This window comes from Delphinus delphis, chromosome 20, assembly GCF_949987515.2.
Source record: "Delphinus delphis chromosome 20, mDelDel1.2, whole genome shotgun sequence".
Taxonomy (NCBI): domain Eukaryota; kingdom Metazoa; phylum Chordata; class Mammalia; order Artiodactyla; family Delphinidae; genus Delphinus; species Delphinus delphis.
The window spans coordinates 41789036-41815125 of record NC_082702.1 but is presented as its reverse complement, the minus strand read 5'-3'; the positions used below and the strand labels follow the sequence as shown (position 1 = coordinate 41815125).

Below are 26090 nucleotides of genomic sequence, written 5' to 3'. Positions count from 1 at the left end.
ATCCCTCTGGCTGCTCCCTTACCATGCTGAGTAACTGAATAGCTGCCGTTCAGGAGAATTAAAGAGTAGAAGAAAGTCCCAGTGGTTAAGGAAACAGAAGTCCTAGGAACCCAGGTTTGTCCCAATATACTTGTAACAGTTTACCTCTTCCTCAAGTATAATCTCAGGCCTGTTCTAATTAGTTCCTTCAGAACAGCCAAGCTGGCAGTAAAACTGCCTGGGTTTATACTCAGCTCTCTTCTGTCTGACCTGGGCATCTAAATGTAAACTTTCTGGACCTCAATTTTCTTACCTGTAAATAGGGTTATAGGCGTATTTATCTCACAGGGTTGTTAGGATTCAATGAGATAATGCATGTAAAGAACTCAGTGCCCTGCCTGGCATACAGTAAGCCCTTAATACACGTTAGTTACATTATTAAATACTAAACCTCAGAGAGCATGAAATTTATTTGGAGCAGATTTGCTAAGAGCAAACAGTGGGGCGATAAGCAATGAGCTGGAACAGACCCCAGAGCATCAATCCAGACTGTCATTTTAAGTCACCCCAAGGAGGGTACACTTAGTCAGAACTCCTCCCTTTCAGAGGATAGAGCAAAGATAAGTGGGTTTTGCAATCCAGAGGCCCATCTGATTATTAGCACAATCACTCTCAGAGGAAGAATAGATTCCCAATCAAGCTGCAGGGCAGGAGGCAAGTCCTAAGACTCTCACTTCCCAGCTTGGCAGTCCCAGAGGCATTTGGTCTCCTTCAGTTTTTCCCAGATCCCTGCCTTTTCAGTTCTGTGTCCATTATGGGAAGTTGCTGGATGGCATAGTCCAGTTTGGCCCATGATTTTGGCAAGGGCTAGTGGAACATGAGGAAGAGTAAAAAGGAAGCCAGAGCTGTTTCCTCTCTCTGCTCTCTGAACAGTTCACACTGTCAGGTACTGGGAGGTCAGGGCATCTGGGTTCAAGGCTGGCCTCAACATTCCCCTCTCCCTGCTCCATCGTTCTCGGGGACAGACAGTAAATAAGCTGTAAGGAGAGAGTCTGACCTGTTTTCCTTTTTGGTATCAGGTTTCCAGGATCTGCAGCTGCCTTCTGTTAGCCATGATCTTTGCAGGAAATGCCCAAGTGACTCAGTTCCTGAGTCCTTCAGATGACAGTCACAGAACGTGTGCGCACAAGTTCTGGAACCATACTGCCTGGGGTCATCTACCGTGCTGCCACTTACTAGTTGTTGAACAAGTTACTTATCTTCTCTGTCTTAGTTTCCTCATGTGTAAAATGGGGATATTAGTCATACCTAAATGGGATCATTATGAAGATTAAATGAATTAATTAAAGCACTTAGATATATGTGCTACCATATAATAAATGCTCAATAAAAGTATTTTTGCCAGGTTTTAATATACACTGAATTTTTCAGGAACACAAGTACCATATGAAGTGAGAGGAGATAATATTTTGATTTGTTTGGAATTTTACAGAGAGAGTTTACCATTTTGGAAAATCAGGCTTACTCAGTGTACTTCTGAGTTGCCAGTACAAGATATTTATTATTAATTTGTATTTGTAGCTGTTACATTCATGATGATTCTACATATAAGAGCAACTGAATAGTTCATTATATCTTAGAGTTGGCCTAGACATTTATATATTAAAATATGTTATTTTATTATAAACTAGCATTATTTTATTCCTTCTTTATATTATAGTTGGGACATTATATTGATTTTTAAAATATACATGTAGGTTACGTAGCTATACATTTCATTTCAGGAGAATAAAAAGGGGAAACTCTAAAATATTCGTTATAATAATTTGTAACAATAAAAGTACGTTGGAGGCTTCCCTGGTGGCGCGGTGGTTGAGAGTCCGCTTGCCGGTGCGGGGACACGGGTTCGTGCCCTGGTCGGGAGGATCCCACATGCCGTGGAGCGGCTAGGCCCATAAGCCATGGCTGCTGGGCCTACGCGTCCGGAGCCTGTGCTCCGCAACGGGAGAGGCCCCAACACTGAGAGGCCCACATACCGCAAAAAAAAAAAAGTATGTGGGGTCAGATCTGATGCTGCTGTTTCCAAACCTGGTGCTTATCTTGTGCTCCAGCTCACCCTGATGATGTTACCTAAGACATCCTTGATAAAAAGATGAATCTTGTTGCAGTGGATGAGTGAATTAAGTAAGAGGAAGAGGGAGAGATACTATACTTCCATGAGCACTTGGCCAATGTAAGCTCCCAGCAACAAGTGGAAACGAGTGCTAATTCTTCCTGGCATTAGCTTTGGAAAATCAGAACTGCAGTCTCTTCATGAACTTCGTTTCCTCAATTCATAAAATAAGATGGTTGGATTATTTCCCAAAGTATGTTCCACGGAACATTATTACTTGGCATGCTTATAATGAAAACAGGGTTCCTTGGTAAATGGCCGAGGAACTGAGGAAACTGTTGATTTTAGCTGCAAGGCTTCTCAGACCCCCTAAAAGGCAAACATGCACCAAATGTCGAGGGGAGTGTACAGCTGTACACAGCATTTTCCAAACTTATTTGACCATGGAGACCTTATGTCAAAGAAGCAACTCATGGGGTTAATAAGCCAAAGGAAATTTTTGTGAAATATAAATGAAATAGTCTCTAAGGCCTCTTACAGCTGTAACGTTCCAAAATTCTGTGCTTAAATGACAGTACCTTCTTCTTGGCCATTTTATTTTTTATTAATTTATTTTTTTGACTGTGCCGCGTGGCATGTGGGATCTTAGTTCCCCAGCTAGGGCTTGAACCCGTGCCCCCTGAAGTGGAAGTGCGGAGTCCTAACCACTGGACTACCAGGGAATTCCTTCTTGGTTATTTTAGATCAGATTAAGAAGGGTAAGGAGAAAGCTATCCTACAGAAAATAAAATAGCATCTGATGCAGAAGAGGAAGACGAACCAAGTTCTAACATATGTAAATCTATGTAAATGATTATACGGAAGAGGCAGAAAGGGAGCAGTTTTAAATGCTAGGTCTTCCAAACTGTCACTTATGTTATCACTAGAAAAAGCTGAACATTTATATTTTAGCAGAAACAGCAGAGTACTGAGTACTAATCTTTTCAGTTTTACTTCTTAAATCCATCACTAATGTCATATGGATTTGGCCAAATTACTGTTGAGGAAATCTACGGGACTATGCCCTACTCCTAGGCACCGGGCCCAGGCTCTCCTCTCACAAATGGCTATGGTGGAGGCTGAACACGGTTTTACACAAACCAGCAACCCCATACACCCCACCTGGCCCAGCCAAGTTGGTTGACTTGGGGATGGGCATCTGATCTTAGCTGGAGCATTATGTCTCTTCCCTGGAATTTTTGCATTTGGGGCCAGAGAGGGAATCTCTGAGTGTTGGATGTTAAGATGCCACAGTGGGCCATCGTCAGTGGTCATGTTGCTGTCACAGGAAAAAACTGGACTCCAGTGCGAGAGAATGAAGGCGAAATGCAAGAGAAGCAGAGACAAGAGGTGCAGCATTTCAGTTCCTGACTCTAAGAGTCAATGACGACCAGATCTATCCCAGCTTTTCCCACAACAGTGTTGTTCGGCCCTTCTTTGGATTCGGTAGGCTAAAAAGTTCTCTTTGCTTAAGCTAGTTCAGACTAGGTTTCTGTTACTTAAAACCAGAAGAGTTCTGACTCTTGTCACACATGTCCTCCACACCTACTTTCTCCATCATTAGAGAGGGAAGAATGGAGGCTGCCTCCTGAAAGCTGGCATGTTAAACACATACAACTTCCTTGGCAGTCCAGAGGTTAAAGACTGCACGCTCCCAATGCAGGAGGCACGGGTTTGATCCCTGGTTGGGGAACTAAGATGCCACATGCCACATGGCGTGGCCAAAAGGAAAAACAAAACAAAACACATTTATGGGACTTCCCTGGCAGTCCAGTGGTTAAGACTCCATGCTTCCATTGCAGGGGGCGCGGGTTTAATCCCTGGTGAGGGAACATAAGATCCCACATGCCACACTGTGCGGCCCAGAAAACACCACCACCACCAACAACAAAACACATACACACACCATTGCTCCCTCCCTCCCTTTCCTGTCAGGAAAGGGATTAAAAAATGGCATTAAGTTATCAGAACAAAAAGAACTAACAAGGCAATGGCAACACAAGTTTAGATCCTAGAAAGCAGCTGAATGAATCCTAGGGTCATGGTCCTGATTTGCCCAGGTTAGTATGGTTTACATCTGCTATGCTGGTATAATTATTAATAGTGTCCTCTTTCACTCTCAAAAGTGTTCTGGTTTGGATGGTAAATTGATTCATTAAACCTAAGAAGCACAGAAGCAAGCCTAATGTACCACAGAAACATTGAAAAAAGCAGCAAATCAAGTTGAAAATAGTAGTTGCTGATGGGGAGTAGGAATGGAGGGTAAGAAAGGAGGATGGGGCTATGGATCTTTGAATTAGCTTTGTAATACTATGTATATGAATAACTTCTTGGGAAATTAAATTAAATTAAAAAACAAATACACTAACAATAAAAAGACAAATAACCCAATTAAAAATGGGCAAAGATTCTGAAGAGACATTTCTCCAAAGAAGATATAGAAATGGCCAACAAGCTCATGAAAAGATGCTCGACATCTATAGCCATCAGGGAAGTGCAAACCTAAACTATACCACTTTACTGAAAGCCTTCCCGCTAAACTCTGGAACAGGACAAGGATGCCCACTCTCACCACTTCTATTCAACATACTATTGGAAGTCCTAGCCAGAGCATTCAGACACGAAAAAGAAATAAAAGGTATCCAAATTGGAAGGGAAGAGGTAAAACTGTCATTATATGCAGATAACCTTGTACTAAATATAGAAAACCCTAAAGACTCCACATAAAAACTATAGAACCAATAAGTGAATTCAGCAAGGTAGCAGGATACGAGATTAATATACAGAAATCTGTTGCATTTCTTTAAGCTAACAATGAAATATCAGAAAGGGAAAGTAAAAAGAAAAAATCTCTTTTAAAATCGCTTTAAAAAAAAAACAACTTAGGAATAAACCTGACTAAGGAGGTGAAAGACATATGCTGAGAACTATAAAACACTGATAAAGAAAACTGAAAATGACTTAAAGAAATGGAAAGATATTCCCTGTTCTTGGATTGGAAGTATTAATATTGTTAAAATGGCCATACTACCCAAAGCAATCTACAGATTTAATGCAATCCCTATCAAATTACCCATGACATTTTTCACAGGACTAGAACAAATAATCTTAAAATTTATATGGAATCATAAAAGACCCAGAATTGCCAAAAAAATTCTGAGGAAAAAGAACAAAGCTGGATGCATAATTCTTCCAGACTTCAGACAATACAGCAAAGCTACAGTAATCAAAACAGCATGGTATTGGCATAAAAACAGACACATGGATCAGTGGAACATAACAGAGAGCCTAGCAATAAACCCACACACCTATGGTCAATTAATCTTCAACAGGGCTTCCCTGGTGGCGCAGTGGTTGAGAGTCCGCCTGCCAATGCAGGGGACACGGGTTCGTGCCCCGGTCCGGGAAGATCCCACATGCCGCGGAGCGGCTAGGCCCGTGAGCCATGGCCGCTGAGCCTGCGCATCCGGAGCCTGTGCTCCGCAACGGGAGAGGCCACAACTGTGAGAGGCCCGCGTACAGCAAAAAAATAAAATAAAATTAAATTAAATTAATCTTCAACAAACTCCTTCAAGAATATACAGTGGAGAAAAGATAGTCTCTACGACAAGTGATGTTGGAAAAGCTGGACAGCAGCATGCAAATCAATGAAGTCAGAACACTCCCTCACACCATACACAAAAATAAACTCAAAATGGCTTAAAGACAAATATAAGACACGACACCACAAAACTCCTAGAAGAGAACATAGGCAAAACATTCTCTGACATAAATTGTAGCACTGTTTCCTTAGGTCACTCTCCCAAGGCAATAGAAATAAAAGCAAAAATAAACAAACAGGATCTAATCAAACTTATAAGCTTTTGCACAGCAAAGGAAACCATAAACAAAATGAAAAGACAACCTACAGGATGGGAGAAAATATTTGCAAATGATGCAACCAACAAGAGCTTAATTTCCAAAATATACAAACAGCTCATACAACTCAATAACAAAAAGATAAACAAGCCAATCAAAAAATGGGCAGAAGACGTAAATAGACATTTCTCCAAAGAAGACATACAGATGGCCAAGAGGCACATGAAAGGATGCTCAACATCACTGACTTTCAGAGAAACGCAAATCAAAATTACAAGGTTAAAAAGAAAAACTACAATGAGATATCACCTCACACCAGTCATAATGGCCATCATTAAAAAGTCCACAAATAATAAATGCTGGAAAGGGTATGGAGAAAAGGGAACCCTCCTACACTGTTGGTGGGAATGTAAGTTGGTACAGCAACTATGGATAACAGTATGGAGGTCCCTCAAAAAACTAAAAATAGAATTGCCATATGATCCAGCAATCCCAATCCTGGGCATATGTCCAGAGAAAACTATAATTTGAAAAGATATATGCACTCCAATTTTCACTGTAGCATATACAATAGCCAAGACATGGAAGCAATCTAAATGTCCATCAACAGATAACTGGATAAAGAAGATATGGTAACATATATACAATGGAAGTCTACACACCATAAAAAAGAATGAAATAATGCCATTTGCAGCAACATGGATAGACCTAGCAATTATCATACTAAGTGATATTTGACAAAGACAAATATCATACGATAACACTTATATGTGGAATCTAAAATATGATACAAGTGAACTTATTTACAAAACAGAAACATTCACAGGCATAGAAAACAAACGTATGGTTACCAAAGGGGACAAAGGGGAGGAGGGATAAATTAGGAGTTTGGGATTAGCAGATACAAACTACTATATATATAAAATAGATAAACAACAAGATAAACAACTTTATAGCACAGGGAACTATATTCAGTATCTTATAATAACCTATAATGAAAAAGAATATATATATGTATAACTGAATCACTGTGCTGTACACCAGAAACTAACAAACTATACTTCAATAAAATTTAAAATAAGTATGGATGTTCCTTAAAAAACTAAAAATAGAACTACCATATGACCCAGCAATCCCACTACTGGGCACATACCCTGAGAAAACCATAATTCAAAAAGAGTCATGTACCACAATGTTCATTGCAGCTCTATTTACAATAGCCAGGACATGGAAGCAACCTAAGTGTCCATCATCGGATGAATGGATAAAGAAGATGTGGCACATATATACAATGGAATATTACTCAGCCATAAAAAGAAACGAAACTGAGATATTTGTAGTGAGGTGGATGGACCTAGAGTCTGTCATACAGAGTGAAGTAAGTCAGAAAGAGAAAAACAAATACCGTATGCTAACACATATATATGGAATCTAAGGGAAAAAAAAAAAGGTCATGAAGAACGTAGGGGTAAGACGGGAATAAAGACACAGACCTACTAGAGAATGGACTTGAGGATATGGGGAGGGGGAAGGGTAAGCTGTGACAAAGTGAGAGAGTGGCATGGACATATAGACACTACCAAACGTAAAAATACATAGCTAGTGGGAAGCAGCCGCATAGCACAGGGAGATCAGCTCGGTGCTTTGTGACCACCTACAGGGGTGGGATAGGGAGGGTGGGAGGGAGGGAGACGCAAGAGGGAAGAGATATGGGAACATATGTATATGTATAACTGATTCACTTTGTTATAAAGCAGAAACTAACACACCATTGTAAAGCAATTATACTCCAATAAAGATGTTAAAAAAATTTTTAAACAAATAAATAAACTACACCACTTTATACCCATTAGGATGGCTATAAATCTAGTAAATGTTAGACAATAACAAGTGTTAATGAGAATGTGGAACATATGGAACCCTCATGCATTGCTGGGGGAAATAAAAAATGGTGCAGCTAGAAAACAGTCTGGCAGTTCCTCAAAAAGCTAAACATGAAGTTACCATATGACCCAGCAATTCCACTCCTAGGTATATATCCAAGAAAACTGTAAACATATGTTGCACAAAAACTCGTACACAAATGTTCATAGCAACATTATTTAAAATAGCCAAAAAGTGAAAACAACCCAAATGTCCATCAATGAATGCATGGATAAACAAATATGCTAGATCCATACAATGGAATATTATTCAGCCATAAAGAGTAATGAAATCCTGATACACGCTACAATATGGATGAACCTTGACCACATTATGCTAACTGAAAGGAGCCAAACATAAAAGGTGGCATATTGTATAATTCCTTTTACACGAAATGTCTAGAAAAGGCAAATCCATAAACAGAAAGTAGGTTAATGGTTGCCATGGGTTGGAGGGAGGGGGTAATGAGGGAGTGACTGCTAATGAGTATGGGGCGTCTCTTCAGGAGTAATGAAAATGTTCTGGAATTAGATGGTGGTGATGTTTGCACGACTTAAAGAATATACTAAAGCCCCTGAATTGTAGACTTTAATTTTGTTTTGTTTTGTTTTTGTTTTTTTCGGTACGCGGGCCTCTCACTGTTGTGGCCTGTCCCGTTGCGGAGCACAGGCTCCGGACGCGCAGGCTCAGCAGCCATTGCTCACGGGCCCAGCCACTCCGCGGCATGTGGGATCTTCCCGGACTGGGGCACGAACCCGTGTCTCCTGCATCGGCAGGCGGACTCTCAACCACTGCGCCACCAAGGGAAGCCCTGTAGACTTTAATTTTAAGGATATAAGTTATAGCTCAATTTAAGAAATTATGTAAGAAAAAACTACAAGGTGATGGGGAGAAGGGGATATAATGCTACTGATGAACAGAGCACACTCATTCTACCCTCCTTTGGGTCAGCAGCTGCGGCCTTGCAGAAGTGTCTTTGTGTGCCTGGACCTGGCCTTGCCTCTCTTCTGTTCACCAACTGCCCTCAGGTTGGGTCTGTCTCCAGCCTAGTCCTGCTCCTCTCTTGACACCCTTCCAGTCCTGCTCTCTCAGATCCTGGCTCGGATCCTGGGACAAATACGCTACTGAAAATGCCCCTGATAATCTCCAGGGTTATCTAGCTGCAAATCCTCTTTACCTCAGGGGTTTAAAGGCATGACTTCTGAATTGCTACCCCATATAGAAATCTTGTATTTGAGAGATGGTAGAGATCCTTAGAAAAGCAAGCATTCATTAAATGACTAAACATCTGGTTTTTGTTGTTGTTGTTTTTGTGTTTTTTTTGCGGTACGCGGGCCTCTCACTGTTGTGGCCTCTCCCATTGCAGAGCACAGGCTCCGGACGCGCAGGCTCAGCAGCCCAGCCGCTCCACGGCATGTGGGATCTTCCCGGACCGGGGCACGAACCCATGTCCCCTGCATTGGCAGGCGGATTCTCAACCACTGCGCCACCAGGGAAGCCCCAACATCTGGTTTTTAATGTGTCAGAATGAACATTTGAAAAGTTGTGCTTCTGGACTCACTGGGTCTTAGGAAGTAAAGAAAGTCATCACGATTTTTTGGCAACACCTTGCCAGAGAGAAGTGACAAGAGCTTGCTATTTACAGAGAAAGTATATGGCTAAACAGGAACTGGAGCTCAGTACAAGTCTGTATTCAATTAACCAGAACGTCGCTTTAAACATTCTCAGCATGGGAAATTTAACCGGTTACTGCTTATTGTATATTTTCACCTATTACTGGTGTAATTCTTTGCCTTAAAAATAATCTTTACCTGCTCTTTCTTTAAAAAAAAATAAGCATTTTAAGGCACACAACACTACAGCCAGCTAGAGCACAGCACAGGCCTTAGAGACACACAGCCAGGGTTTAAACCATCTCTGCCACTTACTAGCCATGTGAGCGTGAGTGGTTTCTTAACCTCTGAGGGGCTTCCTTTAGTCATCAGTAAAATGAGGGTAACAACACCTACCCCTCAGAGTTCCTGAGAGAATCAACTGAGACAACACAGTAACTCATTAGCTCAGTGCCTGCTTTATGAGAACAGACAGCATTACTATTGTTATTTTGTGGTACCTTATCCACTGCTTCCTAGTGGTAGGCAAAAAAAGGGGGAAAACAGTGTTGGAGGTCAAATCAATTCCAAACATGTAAGTCCTTTTGGTTTAATATCTACAAAGCTTCTAGGTTCTTATGCATTTTCCCAGTCGAGTTGGTGTCCATCATGAGGAGGAACAAGGTGACGTATGCAATCATGAGATGCTTGCAGAGTTGAAAGGCTGGATTCCATGTAACAGAACCTGCCTTCCAAAATCTGAGATGACCAATGGTGAGGGCCTGGCATGATAAAGTGTAAGGTTCTAAAGTTCCAGCCATGAAAGAAACTGCCTATTCATTTAGATTGAATATAAAATTATCTTTGGTGGGTTTTAAACAATCATTCAAAAACCCACCAAATCTATGGACCAGACAGTAGTAGTGGTTGTGGTGGTGGGAGTGATAATAATAATAACACCTCCACTATAATCATCATCGTTGTTGTCTTTTATATTTGAGACACTCCACTCAGAACAGGCTCTTCTCAAGATACAGCAATAATGAACAGATGGAGAAGCATAAGCACAAGATAGAAAGGACTATGGAATGCTAAGGGTCTGTTATGGGTTGGATCATGTCCCCCGCTCCCCCCAAAAATGTATGTTGAGGTCTTAACCCCCAGTACCTCAGAGTGTGACCTTACCTTATTTGGAAACAGAGTTGTTGTGATGTAACTAGTTAAGATAAGGTCATACTGGAGCAGGGTGGGCCCCTAACCCAATATGACTGGTATCCTTACAAGAAGAAAGCCATGTTTACATGACAGAGACACACAGGGAGAATGCATGTGACCACAAAGGCAGAGATGGGAGTAACACAGCTGCAAGTCAATAAACACTAAGGATTGCCAGCAAACCACTGGAAGCTGGGGAAAGGCAAGGAAGGATTTCCCTACAGGCTTCAGAGGGAGCATGGCCCACCTTGATTTGGGACTTCTGGCCTCCAGAACTATAAGTAAATATTTGTTGTTTTAAGCACCCAATTTGTGGTACTTTGTTACAGCAGCCCTAGGAAACTGATATGGGGGCCTAAGAGGATTTTTTCTTCTAAGATTGAAATGCAGCAACAGCAAGGAGAATGTCTAAGAGTGAGTCAGAGGGAAGTGTCTGTAGGGGAAGAAACATTTATAAACTTACAATATATTTTAAAATCTCTCTATGCCTCTGTCTCTACGGCATCGTAAACAATAACCAAAAATGCTAAATTCTCATTAAATGCCATTTATCAATACTACCAATGTGTAAACACCCAAGCCTGGGACAGTAGCGGATGACCAACAGAACTGCTGCCCTGGTCAACTGGCCGTAGCCTTATGCTCCCAGGAAGGAGCAATGCTCCTTAATTTCGGTCTGAAATGACTCTCCCAAGCACTTTTTCAAAGTTTACAAGAGGAGTAATTATTACCTGGATCCCAGTCATTTTAATATAAATGTTCTTTTCATTTGCTCCTCACATGGAGCCTTCGATCTGTTAAAAGGAGCAGTGTCTGTGGAACTAGCTCTGGGAAGGAAACTGGGCTCATTTAACTATATCCATAGCACACACACACAAAAAAAAAACCCCACAACAAATGCTCTCAAAATAACTTTCAGGGGCTTCCCTGGTGGCGCAGTGGTTGGGCGTCTGCCTGCCGATGCAGGGGACATGGGTTCGTGCCCCGGTCCGGGAGGATCCCACATGCCGCGAAGCGGCTGGGCCCGTGAGCCATGGCTGCTGGGCTTGCGCGTCCGGAGCCTGTGCTCCGCAACGGGCGAGGCCGCGACAGTGAGAGGCCCGCCTACCGCAAAAAAAAAAAAAAAAAAAAAGGGAAGAAAAAAAATAATAACTTTCAGGATAAAACAAAACCAAAGGAAGGGAAGTTTCCATTCAGTCTGTCCCTTCACTTATAACTTGCTGCTTGTGCCGTGTCAGAGATTAAGTGCCACATCCTCCCTCAGGTCCTAGTTCTCAGTCTGGACAGACAAGCACAAGGTGAACCCAGGACGCATGCACTGATCTTTTTGTACGGACCATGTGTAACTGCTGTCATTAAACAAGCATAATATCATACACAAACTATTTTCTTTTTTTTTCTTTTTAGCCACAGTTTGCTTTCTCTCACAAAGAAGTAGGAGAGTAACTTCCAACTGCACAAAAGTTAGTGAAACCACTATTCCTAATGTTACTAAGAATAGGCTTCTATCAACAGAATTCAATATTGGACTCGAAAGAAGGAATTAAAAAACATTCTTGGGTGGAGGGCTGGATTTGGCTGTGAACCTGATTCAGCCATCAATTAATAATTAATCCCAAACTCTTCCCCCTGAAGATGCTTCCAGGTTTTGCTTATTTTTGAAGATATGAGATGGTATTAGGGTTGGCTGTCATCTTGAAGGAATGAATTCTAAAGCCTACTCTTTAACTCTCACTAGATAGAGAATAGATTATTCTTTTGTCATTTAAAATTAGGGATTAGGCACTTCCCTGGTGGCGCAGTAGTTGAGAATCCGCCTGCCAATGCGGGGGACACGGGTTCGAGACCTGGTCCGGGAAGATCCCACATGCCGTGGATCAACTTAAGCCTGTGCGTCACGGCTACTGAGCCTGCGCTCTAGAGCCTATGAGCCACAACTACTGAGCCCACGTGCCACAACTACTGAAGCCCGGGCGCCTAGAGCTAGTGCTCTGCAACAAGACAGGCCACAGCAATGAGAAGCCCACGCACCACAACGAAAAGTAGCCCCCACTCAACGCAACTAGAGAAAGCCTGCATGCAGCAACGAAGACCCAACGCAGCCAAAAGAAAAAAAAATTTTTTTAATTAAAAAAAAAAAAGCAAGGGAGAAAGTTTCAGTATTAAAATGTCACCATACTTAGTCACTACAAAACCTTGTGTGAAGTTCTCCAGTATTTCACAGTTCTTCTAAGAAGTCAACTTTCAGTAAACTATGCAGAGGACTGTAGTAGTAATTACCTAAATAAATCTAGAACTATGGTCAACCCCAAATCACTGATTCTTAAGATAATCATTTTTTTTCCATTGTACATACAGTTGATTCTCATTATTTGTGGTAGTTGTGTTCTACAAAGTTGTGTGAACTGAATTAATGGATACTGAACCACTGCTCCTAAGGGAAATACCAGGTTAGGATTCTGAGAGCCTCTGGTCACACCAAATCACTCATTCAAAAATCTTTTTCTTGAAAATCAAAACTACAGTGAGGTACCACCTCACACCAGTCAGAATGGCCATCGTTAAAAAGCCTACAAATAACACATGCCGGAGAGAGTGTGGAGAAAAGAGAACCCTCTTACACTGTTGGTGGGAATGTAAATTGGTGCAGCCACTATGGAGAACCAGTATGGAGGTTCCTCCAAAAACTAAAAATAGAGTTGCCATATGATTCAGCAATCCCACTCCTAGGCATATATCCAGACAAAACTATAATTCAAAAAGATACATGCACCCCTATGTTCATAGCAGCACTATCTACAATAACCAAGATATGGCAACAACCTAAATGTCCATCAACAGATGAATGGATAAAGAAGATATGGGGTATATATACACTGGAATATTACTCTGCCATCAAAAAGAATGAAATAATTCCATTTGCAGCAACATGGATGGATTATCATACTAAGTGAAGTAAAGTCAGAAAGAGAAAGGCAAATACCATATGATAGCAATTCTATGTGGAATCTAAAATATGATACAAATCAACATATCTACCAAACAAAAACAGACTCACAGATACAGAGAAGAGACTTGTGGTTGCCAACAGGGAGGTGGGGTAGGGGAGGGAAGGAATGGGAGTCTGGGATTCGCAGAGGCAAACTATTATATATAGGATGGACAAACAATAGGATCATACTGTATAGCACAGGGAACTATATTCAACATTCTGTGATAAACCGTAATGGAAAAGAATACACACACACACACACACACACACACACACACACACACATATGTATGTATATACATACATATATATTTTTTTAAAAAACGGAGTCACTTTGCTGTACAGAAGAAATTAACATTGTGAATCAACTATACTTCAGTAAAATTTTAAAAATATATTTTTCTTTTCTTTCTGTTCTCCACACTGGATAATTTCTATTGCTCTACCTGCAAATTCACTTATTCTTTCCTTGGTCATCTCCATTCTGCTTTTAATTCCATTAAATTATTTTTTTAAAAATCTCAGATATTATAGTTTTAGTTCTAGAACTTCAATATGGCTTTTTTTTTTTTTTTTTTTTTTGCGGTACACGGGCCTCTCCCGCTGCGGAGCACAGGCTCCGGACGTGCAGGCCCAGCGGCCATGGCCCATGGGCCCAGCCGCTCTGCGGCATGTGGGATCCTCCCGGACCGGGGCACGAACCCGTGTCCCCTGCATCAGCAGGCGGACTCTCAACCACTGCACCACCAGGGAAGCCCCAATATGGCTTTTTAAAAAAAATTGTTTCTATTTCTTTGCTGAGATTTCCTATCTTTTATTTAACTGCAGGCATATTTTTCTGTTACTTCCTTGAGGATAATTACAGTAGCTGCATTAAATTCCTTGTCTGATAATTCTAACATCAGGATTATCTTGGGGCTGGTCTCAGTTAATTTTCTTTTCTACTGGGAATATGTTCCATTTTCCTGGTGTTTTATATATTGAGTATTTTGGGTTGTATCCTGGACATTATGAATGTTATGTTATGGAGACTGGACCCTGTTCTCCAATTAGTGCATTTTTTTTTCTTTTTTTAAAAATCAGGTAATTATCTTGCTTGGTTTACGGGTCAGCCAGAGATGTGGGCACACAGAATTTAGGAATCCTCTCTCTGGATCTTTCCCTTCCAGGATCCCCCCTTTCTCTCCTGTAGCTGTGGTTCCCCCAGATTCAGTCTTCTGGTTCCCCAGCCCCAAAAGACTGTGATTTCTCCACCAGTACCCCTAATGCACTGCACACCTCCCTAGACATAACCTGCCCCTAGGCTGAAAGCCAAGAAAATGGGAACTTACTCTATACAGCACCTCTCCTCTAAACATGGACACTCCATGAGAATCTGCCTGCTTCTGACCACTCTTTAGTGTCCTCGGCTAACTACTTACTATATTATGTCCAGAGTTCATAGTTGTTATCTGAACGAGGGCCAGTCTGGTAGGCTGTTGCTCAGTCATTACTGTCCCAGTTATTCATTATTGTCTTTGGAATGAATTTAGGAATATGGATGTTCTAAACATTTACAATTCTTAGAATAAACAAGTCACCTTGCAAAGACTTAACTTGGGAAAAGCTGGATAGTTAGGCACAATTTTCTCATGCTGTCGCCCAGCTCATCTCCTCCACGATGAGGAGGGCTGTTCTTAACTCTGAGGCCAACAGAAGGTACAGACAGGTCTAAACATACCTCCTTCTCCTGGGTGTTCCTCATAAATTCAATTTTCAGCAAAGGTAAGGTAGAATGAGCTTAAAGGGGGTTCCCTTCTGGCTTCAGGCTATACTTGGGAATCAGTGAATAAACAGATAACGATCATAAGGCCAAAACAAGGCTAAGCAGAGAAAATTAGTGTTTTAATAAGAAAGTGAATGCTGTATTTCCCTCCAATGTGGATATTCTGGCTATCTGCAAATGGGAAAGAGGTGAAAGCTACCTCATCAGTTGGGGGTGGTAATGTCTTCCCCCTCTCTGATCCCAATCTATCTCCTGATTTTCTGGACCTCTACCTCTTACTGGGCTCTCTGCTTTCTTTTCAAGCTGCCAGAACCACAGTCTCTTGGTTGGCACATCTACGAGCAACAGAGAATTCACTGAAACCTAGGATTATCTTTTGGCACTCCACAGCTTGAGAGATAGTGATTAGAAGGAAAAAAACAAAACGAAACTTCAACAACAAGGTGGCATTTTCATTTCAGCTGTTCCTGGGGGCAAAACAGAACAGTAAAGAAAATCTTAGATTGAAAGCTTTGTGGTTATCTCTGCTTCTCATTAAAGTGCCCCAATTATAATCACACCTACGATTACAAGATTTAACACACCTGGTCTCAAGGATGCGGCAGGAAGAGGAATCATACCCTCATCCCATCCCGTTTCCTTTTCTTTATTCACTGAGTAAGCACGATTTATAAATTCCAGTGAGTGCAGACTAGAGGTGGTTTGGAGAACAGAGGTTTTTCATTCACATGGCTTTTTCAAAGTGGCAAAAATCTTCCATGGCCTCAAATTATTTTAGTACTGGTGAGACAAGCAGTGTTGCTTTCATTGGCTACACACTGATGTGAGAAACCTGGATAGAATTTCTTTCTATTTCTTCTCTCACCTTACTAACCAGACAGTTTGCTCTGCTATGGACACACAGACACACGCACACACACTCTTACTGAGTAAGGGTGTGTACACTTACAGAGTTTCTAAGATTTATTTTAAGAGTGTTGTAACTCAAATTTTAAAATAAATTTTGAAATAATTTTAGATTTACAGAAAAGTTGCGAAGACAATAGAGAATTCCTGTGTACTCCTCACCCAGTTTCCCCTATTGTTAACAACTTATATAACAATGGTATATTTGTCAAGAGTTGTGTAGATCTTGACAGTGGGTAAAAAACACTGACTCTTTCTTAATTCCATTTCGTACAGCAGATTCTCAACAAGAGCAGTGTGTACCCTAAAACAAGTACCTGAGATATCAAGTTATGATCTCTATGTCCCCCACTCCTATCAAGGTCCTAGATAATTACTAGGGGATAACGCTTGTACAAAAATGGTGTCAGGAACTTGATATGGCAAAATTCTAGCATGAACAAAACCATGTGTCTGACAAAACACTTTTCTAATGGCTTCAATGACACTTAGTTAAATACTGATGTGCCAGCCACAGACGAGCATTGTGGATGCCAGGAAGTGAATTATTAATGCAAACTCTCTTTATAAAGTCAACTGGGAATGAATTTCCATTAAAATCAAGAAGAAAATTAATTTAGAGGTCACTCATTCTCAGCATACATATGGATATATAAACCTTCTTCCTGGACTGTCCACACACTGGGGAGAAATCCAGCCAAACCCACTTGGAGGAGGAATAAAAGTTTAATTTATGCACAACTAAAATCTCATGGATTGAACTCACAGCTAGAAAGGAAACATTTGAAATGAGGCCCTTTAGTGATTCTGTAAGAACAATGAGATGAGTCAGGAAGACAAATCACTCAAGTTCAGGCTATAGAGGCAGGCTTGGTGCAGTCCAGCTAGCTCACCCTGGAACCTGTCCCTCTGAGGGGAATGCTGGGACCCAGAATCTCAACCTGTAAACTTGTGCCCTGGTTTTTCTGCAGTGGTTAGTGCGCAGTCTGCCTAATATGATACAGAGGAAAAAGAGACTCACTGAAGATGCAAACAATACAATCTGCCTGCAAACAATACAATCCCTGCTGACTGATTCATCTGTATGAATTCATCCGGGAAAAAGGTTCAAGGCCTCCCCTGGTGAAAGGAAGACTGATGAACAGATAAAGAACAAACAGGTAGGGAATTTGCAAATGGTAAGAGACTGACTTACCTCAGTAGCTTTCTGGCTGAGTCCCCGAAGCAGCAGCACAATCACATGGACAGCAGCTCTGCGCACCTGAACTTCATGGTCTGTTTTAGCCACAGCAATCAGACAAGTTGTTACCTAGGAGAGTAAGGGAAAAAGAAGTGAATAAAAATCAGGATTGCACAATTACCTAAAACCTTTCAACTGTGTTCCATATTCTACACATTCATCACAAACAATCTGGCTTAGAGTGGTGGGTTACTTCCTCATTCTCCATGAAGAGGGAGAGATATAGTGGTAGAGATCTTGATTTAGTCTGGCTTTTCTGGAAAGGGGCAAAATCTGGTTTGGAATTCAGGAGGGAGACTAGGGAGTGGGAAGGAATACAGGTATATAATAAAGGTATGGTCAAAGGTGAATATTTCCTCAAAAGTGGGAAGAACTGTTACTTGCCCCACTCTGGGGACATCAAATTGAAGGAAGAAAAAATGGTTTGAAACACAGTGGCTTCTAGGGACGGAGGACCATGGAGATTTAGCTAAGTAGGCTTCAGAGTTCAAGGTCTGGCATGAATATCAACGTGCCAACTGATGAAAGTTTCAGCCCAGGGATAGAGAAATACATAAATATTCAAACTGATCTTCTTCTACCGTGTGCAGACGTCCTGGTACACTACAATTCTAGTGTACACCCACGTGAGTTACCAGGGGCCAATTGCTGAGACTCCCTGCCTGGGATTCTTCATTTGTGGAATGGTTCTTTCAGTGCTCATTTACTTTAGAAGACAGCTCTATAACAGAAAGGACTTACAAATTACTTGCAAAACATGGTAATGTTTACTTGCAGATATATAGCTGATAATTATATGTCATAAAATGAGAAAATTTCTATATCTTGTACTAGCCATCCTGCCCCCACCCTGCTCTGGGTAGACACAAAAATATTCTAAAACCTCCATAAAGAGATAACATTAGAAAACAACAAACAGCAACAAACCTTTCTGAGGTATTTGTGCAAGAATGAAAAGGTAAAAACAAAAATTTTGAAAGTGTGACCAATGACAGAAAAAATCTGAAGGTAAGTCTAAATTTCAGTTGGTCTCTCACATACTTTGTTATGTGATTTACTGTGTGAGTGTATATCTTGGCCAACTGTGGAAGGCTTTCTAACCATGATAAGAAAATAGCCAGATTGTGTGCTTGGGAACATGTATAAATACATATTATGTTTAAAGAATGGTTTTTTAAAAGGTTTAAAAAAAGAATCCAGGCACAAATGAGGAAATAGGCTTGTGCAGAAATTTTAACTATGCAGGTTGTATTTTTCACAGCTTTCAAACAGTTGGGCATAGTTCAAAGTGTCTAATTAATCAGTGATGGCAAAGGGATTAGAAGAAGTAGCTTGTTCTTAAATATAATTGCATCTGTGATGCACTGGCATTTAATCAAGTTGTACATCTATTAGACAAACTTGACGCTTACAAGTGAAGGGAAATCCCAGAAAAGCTCAACTCTTTGGGGGATGTTTTTCAATAAGATCCAGCAAGCTGCTTCTGCTTTTGACCTGGAACCCTGACTCGAGGTCATCAGTGGCTTCCATGCCTCTAGCATTAACAGTAGAAGCAATTCAGTCCTAGGAGGATTCCCTTGGGTGACCTCCAAACAGGCAACAATATAATAGGTACCTCCACTTGCAGGCTTAGTATTTAAGAGGTAAGAGCTGAAATCAGAGAAACAAGTTAGAGCTAGGTTGAGTCCTTCCTGACACATAAAAGATTAGCTTATTCAGTCTGATAACTAAAGTATGAAAGCCAGCCCAGAGCCATGTAATGCTCAGACTCCCCCAAGCCTTTTTCCTGCTTCCCTCTAGGTTTAGTTTTGGGCCCATGTTTCCACATTTGGCGGGCAAAAGCCTCCGAGCCTGGAATCCCACCGGTGTCCAGCTTTGCCACCTCTGTTCTGCCTCACTATGCTGGTGGGCCATGCCTCTGCCTCAGGGCTCAGTGTAGCACCAGCTCTGACTGTCGGGCATTTATTCCACAATCAGGAGGGGCAGAAGCACCCTGGCTGGAAAAGGGCTTCCCCTGCAAGGCCAGTCCCTGCATGCCAGTGCCGCCCTGCAGGTATGACCGGGAGGAGCTGGCTGTTACAAGCCCTACTGAGATCAGCTGGAATGGCCTCCTGCTCTTAGTGATTTATGCACCAGATTGTACCAAGTCCACCTGCAATCAGCCATCCAGGACAATCAGGAAGAAGCCTGTGAACAGAAGAGTTCCTGGACCTTCCTCAACACCTCTGTCACAGGACCAAATCCCATGAAAGGAACAATGTTCGGTTGTGCAAAATGTTTTTAAAGCACCAGAATTTTAATATGGTCTTGCAGATATCATTGAAAGATAAGAACAGCCTCTGTTCATGTCAAGCTCCCGCAACCAACTTGTAACGTTGCTCTTCTACAAGCCAGTGGGGTAGCCTCCTCGTCAAACACCAGAAGCGGGGAGGTCGCATGGCCACTCTCTTCCATCTGTCCAGTCTGAACAAGTCGCCCCCATGGCCAGTCTCTCTCACCTCCAACCCCAAGGACATACTCAACACTGCCTTCCACCCCCGCCTAAAAGCTTTGGCGGACAGATAGATGATGTAAGGTCTTTACTAATGTATGAACTGGAAGTCTTCCTAAAGGGCAGAAACCCATTCCATGGGATCTTCATGTTACCTGCCCTAAGGGTCAATGTACCTATTCTAGTAAACCAAACTATGGAAGGATTTTTTTTTTTAATTGGCTAAATTATGTAAATCATATCCATTTTTGAAAGCCATGCAGAGACAAAAATGACGACTGCTTTGGAAACGCTAAAGGTCAGTTTAAGCAATTTTACACTTGATAGGAGCCAACAGAAATACAGAAAACATCACTCCCCGAACAGCTGGCACGCACGAAGCATAATCAGATATATAAATAAAGATAAAACAGATGGCAAGAGTACCAAAAACCAACTTTGGAAAATTCCAGAAGAGAGGTAGCAGAATTGAGGTATCAAGAAAGCATGATTTCAACTTTCCAGCTGCACCTTCATCCCTTTCCCTAAAATCTCCTGCTAAAATTCAGTCTGCTAACTTGTTCGAAACTAGACCATCTGTCCTTCTATTTTGTAAACTAAGAAAAACTTTACCAGCAAAGGCAGGGTGGCCTCTAATTCCCACATGCTTTGCTTTACCTGACATGGGGGACTTCCCTGGTCGTCTAGTGGTTAGGACTTTGCCTTCCAATGCAGGGGGGGCAGGTTCGATCCCTGGTCTGGGAGCTAGGATCCCACATGCCTCAAGGCCAAAAAACCAAAACATAAAATGAAGCAATATTGTAACAAATTCTATAAAGACTTAAAAAAAAAAACCTGACGTGGAACAGAACCGTGGTGGCTCCGTTGCTTCCTTGAGGTTTCCCAGGACATCTACCCGAGCCCTCATCTCAGTGCATGAGCTGTCACTTAGGAAGCCGCACTGATTGTGGCAAATCTGGTAATCAATTCAGATCATTTAGTGGATCATAGGTGATAGCTCTGCATCAGACCCCAAAGCTTGGGTTCATGGAATTCTGGGCACTACCTTACAAGTGGCTTGCTCCTGCACTTGTCACCTGGGGCGTACCTTATTTGCTGTACCGGGGATGGGCCTCTCGCTGTGGTTCCCTTAAATCATATTTACTTTTCATGGAGAATGATAAAGATGAAAGAGCCTATCAAGATTTGGTTTTAAGCAATACAGTTCTTGACAAGAACAAGGAAAAACTGGAGAGCAATAATAATGCTCTCCAAACAGATTAAAATCTTGACATCAACAGAGAGGAAAAACCTGAATTCCCAGTACAGAGACTGTGGAAGGGTTGGTCCTATCCCTTACGTTCCTTCCCTACCAGCAAGCACTGTCACGCAACAGACAGGGCCCAAGTCTGGACCACGCAACAGGGAGGACAGCTTTCTTCAGATGCCCAAGAACCACAGGTATGACTCCCAGATCAGATCACATCAGAAGAGCCTATGGTGGTTGGTTTGTTCAATTTTACATCAAAACAAGTTACACTTCCCCTCTTTCTCTGCCTGGCTAACACTTGATCAATGTGACTTTCTTGCTGTCAGGTAAACCCTGACAGTTTACCTGAGGGTCCCAGTTCCGTGTTCCCTCAGCACCTTGGGCTTGTCCTAGGAGATCACTCTAGTCCACTGTTTATTTATCCCTCTGTGTTTCACACTCTACTGAGATTTCCTTGGGGGAAGAGATTGGGTCCTTTGTCTGTGTCCTCTAACATACCTGGCACATGACAAACACACACAAAGAAGAATTCCTTCAGTTTGCAGCCAAAGACAAGTTTCCCCAGAGTTAAGGCTCCTTCTCCACCAGTACACACTGGGGCCAAGCATTTCTGAGACTACAAGAAACTTCAAGAGTTTTCATCAGACACTGAAAGAACTGTCGTAGAAGAAGACACAACGATCTTTCAAAATAAGTTAGAGCATTTCATTCCTCTGCTTTGGCTTCCCATCTCACTCCCAGTAAAAGCCGAAGCCCAGAATGCTCTCTCCCCATGTACCTGCCTGGGTCAGCTCCTGCTCCCTGCATGGCTCTGCTTAAGTCACTCATCAGTGAAGCTTCTCCTGTCCATCCAAGTTCACATACAACAGCAAACTCCCTCCACGTCCCTTGCCTTACTAGATTCATCTCCTTCGCACTTACTCCAACTGGCACAGTATGTATTTGTTTACACACTTGCTTGTTTGTTACCTGACTCTCCTCTCTAGCATGTCAGCTCCACAAGGACAGGAACTTCACTGTGTTCAGAGCTGGATCCCCCCCACCTAGCATAAGGCTTGGCTGTAGTCTCATAACTGGCACAGAGTAAGTGCTCAGTAAGTATTTGTCAAATGAAAAACAAATGAATGAAGAATTACTTAAAAGCCAGGCCAAATCTCCCACTTTTTCAATGAGAATGGACAAGAGTGGTCTGACTACAGGAGGACTCAATGGCTGAAATACTAAGACTGTCAGGTGTCCAATCATGTTCAAACTTGCAGTCCACCCAAGGCAGCTGGATGGCACTGATGACATGGCAAGTGTTGGATGCCACATAAGAAGGAACATCTAAAAAGAAGAGACAGAAATTATGTGGGATGGAAACACCTGGTTTTTCAAATCAGTGGGAATATATTGTCTTCTGAAGTTTCACTGTCAAAAGCAAGTGCTATTAAAACAGAGCTACATGACCCTTCCTGTCAGTAACTTTTCTTACATGGCAACTCCCTCCTTTTTCAAGGGCACAAAAGTAATCTTATAAATGAATTGAAACATTTATTGAGAGACAATATAGAGGAGTGGTTAAGAGCACAGATACAGGAACCAACTGCCTGCATTCAAATCCCAACTTTGCCACTTCCAATCGTCATGAACTTGGCAACTGATTTAATTTCTCTGTGCCTCAGTTTCCTCTTTGAGGATTGGATCAGCTGACTTACATAAGGCACTAAGAAGAGTGTTAACTGCTTGCTATGGTTACTATTTTTTTTTGGCCGCATCACGCAGCATGCAGGATCTTAGTTCCCTGACTAGGGATTGAACCCATGCCCCCTGCAGTGGAAGCGCAGAGTGGACCGCTAGGGAAGTCCCAATTACTATTTTTAAAACATGTAGGAACTTGTCTTCCCAAGTAAGCCTTATCTTCCTCTTCCTTCGATATTAATCAGTAAACACTTACTGAGTACCTACTATATGCCAAATGCTGTGTTTGGCGCTAGGCGGTATACAAAGGTAAATAAAGACTGGTTCTGTCCTTGTTGTGCTCACAATTATTAATGATAATAAACACTCCTGGGATTGAGGTTACAGTGTCCAGGTCTCTAGAAGTAGGGCAGGGTCACTGGACAAGGGGTTTGCCTGACAGGTGCCCCCAGGGCAGCAGCTCCTCACATTCAATTCTAAGGTTGAAACAAAAGGAAGGATTCTCTCTTTGTGTTAGCACCCATGGTAAGCAAACAGTCTACTACCTATTCATACTTCATTTCTGAGGGCTTAATAAGCAATGCTCAATTCTCGCTGTGAGCCAGAAGGTTGTAAAGCTAACAAGGCCCTTCATCATGTAGCCTCTGCCTGGTCTCTTGTTTCAGACCTGCTACCAGCTAACCGCTCGTCCCACCCCTTCACTCTAACCTTTTGGATCTTCCTATAGTTCTTCAAACATGTCAGGCTGTCCCACACCACAGTGCCTTTGCACAAGCTGCTCCCTCTGCTGAAATGCTCGCCTCTGCTTTTTTGGGCTACCTAATTTCTACCTGTTCTCCAGATTCAGCTCTAAGAGTCTCTTCCTCCAGCACGTCTTTGACAACACCCAAACCTGACTGAGGGGCTCCTAAAATGTGCTCCCATAGCACCTAGCGCAATTAACTGGACTGTAACTGTAATCATTGCTGCTTGTATCTTCCACAGGTTGCCCATGCCCAGAAGACAAGGTAGTATCTTTTGGGTTTTGTATTCCTGGCCTGTAACAAAGGGGCCTGGAACACTGCCAGGTGTTTGGTAAATGTACGACTGAGGACATTTGAAGGACACTGGTTACCTCTGTTCTCATCTCCTTGCTGTCCATCCTCATCACTGTCATTGTCAGCTCCCTTCAAATGACCAAAATGCTCCTTAAAGAAAAATCTTAATACAGAAAAGTAAAATTTCCTCATTCAAAAATCACCTTCTCAATGGGGCTTACCTTGACTACCCCATTTAGACTGCAACCTCCCCTCCACCTAATGCTATAATCCTGGTCACCCTTACTTGCTCTACTTTTTCTTATTTTCCACAGAACTTATCATTGTCTACCATACTATATATTTTAATATGTATATCATTTACTGTCTGTCTCCTCTCCCTAGAACGTAAGCTCCATGCCGATGGGAATCACTGTCCATTTTGAAGAATGATATGTTGTAGGTGTCCAGAATGCTGCTTGGCATATAGTAGGCTCTCAGTAACAATTGCTGAATAAATCACTGTATTACTCATATACATTATCCCTACATCCTTGTAACAATCCTGCATTATAGATATTTTAATCCCATTTTCTAGGTCAGGAAACCAAGCCCAGAGTCTAGGTCATCTGACCAAGTGAACACAGGTAAGTGGGTGGTGGGACAGGGCCTCATTTATTCCCATCCCCAAGTATGCTTGGAAATTTGGTTCTCTTTCAACAGGTCGGGTGGTCTCCAGAAAGATGATACTTCTTAAATGTTACAAAACCTGCTTTAGCTCAATCTTTCTAATGAACCAAACCAAGAAATTTTTCCAACACTTTCAACAGGAAATCATATGCCACCAGCATGCAACAGTCTCCTTAAGAGAGAGAAAGGAAAGAAGACCTAGGAACTCAAACAGAAATACGGTCTCAGTTTTTGGGTTCAGAGAAGATCATGATGTCAGGCACAGTTTGAGTTCATTGGCTTTAGAAAATGTATGGGATACTGTCAAATCTGAGCTGATTCACTTGGAGATCTGGGGGAAATTTTTATTCAGCTCATGGCCATGTTTAAAAAAACTGGTGGATGCTTACTCAACTTTGTGAGTACACTAAAAACCACTGAATTATATCCTTTAAGTGGGTGAATTGTATAGTATGTGAATTCTATCTCTGTTATTAAGAATAATAATATGTGGGTTTGGTTCAGATCATGGTGCACGAGTTTGTTTCAGTTCATGGCTTATGGTTCACTTTGGGTTGAGTCACGTGAACAGATCAAATAAACAGAGAAAAAAAACGTGGGAACCATTTCAAAATTTGACCCAGATTATTTATAACAGACTGAAATCTTTAGCTGCTATAACCAAATAGACCTGCAAAGTCCTTAAGTGTTACAAGTTAATACACTAAAGAATAAGAGATTTGCAAAGTGCCATCCAAAACAAATAAAAATCAGGCGCCCAATGGTTCATGTATATTAGAGCACTGAAAGGTTTTAAGTTGGTAGTAATCATTGTTTCTAAGTTATTAAAAACAGATACAGAAAGTTGGGCATAGGGCTGTGTCCCTCGAGTTAGAGTTAAAGGAGAGGAGGACTTCCCTCGTGGCACAGTAGTCAAGAATCCGCCTGCCAGTGCAGGGGACACGGGTTTGAGCCCTGGTCCAGGAAGATCCCACATGCCGTGGAGCAACTAAGCTCGAGTGCCACGATTACTAAGCCTGTGCTCCAGAGCCCGCAAGTCACAACTACTGAAGCCCGTGCACCTAGAGCCCGTGCTCCACAACAAGAGAAGCCACCACAGTGAGAAGCCCGCGCACTGCAACGAAGAGTAGCCCCCGCCGGCCACAACTAGAGAAAGCCTGCACGCAGCAACGAAGACCCAACGCAGACAAAAATAAATAAATAAATAAATAAATAAATAATTTTTTTAAAAAAAAGAGGAAACAACTATGTATAACTTTCCTAAAAGTCCTAAGTTGAAATTTAACGATAAGTAGCCTTTATAATCAATTAAACTAAGCATATAAAGCTCAGGAGTCAGGAA

At 41.9% G+C, this 26090-nt stretch overlaps 1 protein-coding gene across 1 annotated transcript in view; it reads right to left on the bottom strand.

Annotated features, from left to right (window-relative positions):
- The window catches only part of TANGO6 (transport and golgi organization 6 homolog), a 176303-nt gene that overhangs the window by 14776 nt on the left and 135437 nt on the right, over positions 1 to 26090 (bottom strand). The window contains exon 17 of the mRNA XM_059999336.1: positions 17578 to 17691. Coding sequence (XP_059855319.1) covers positions 17578 to 17691 — 114 coding nt within the window. The remainder of the gene's footprint in view (positions 1 to 17577; positions 17692 to 26090) is intronic.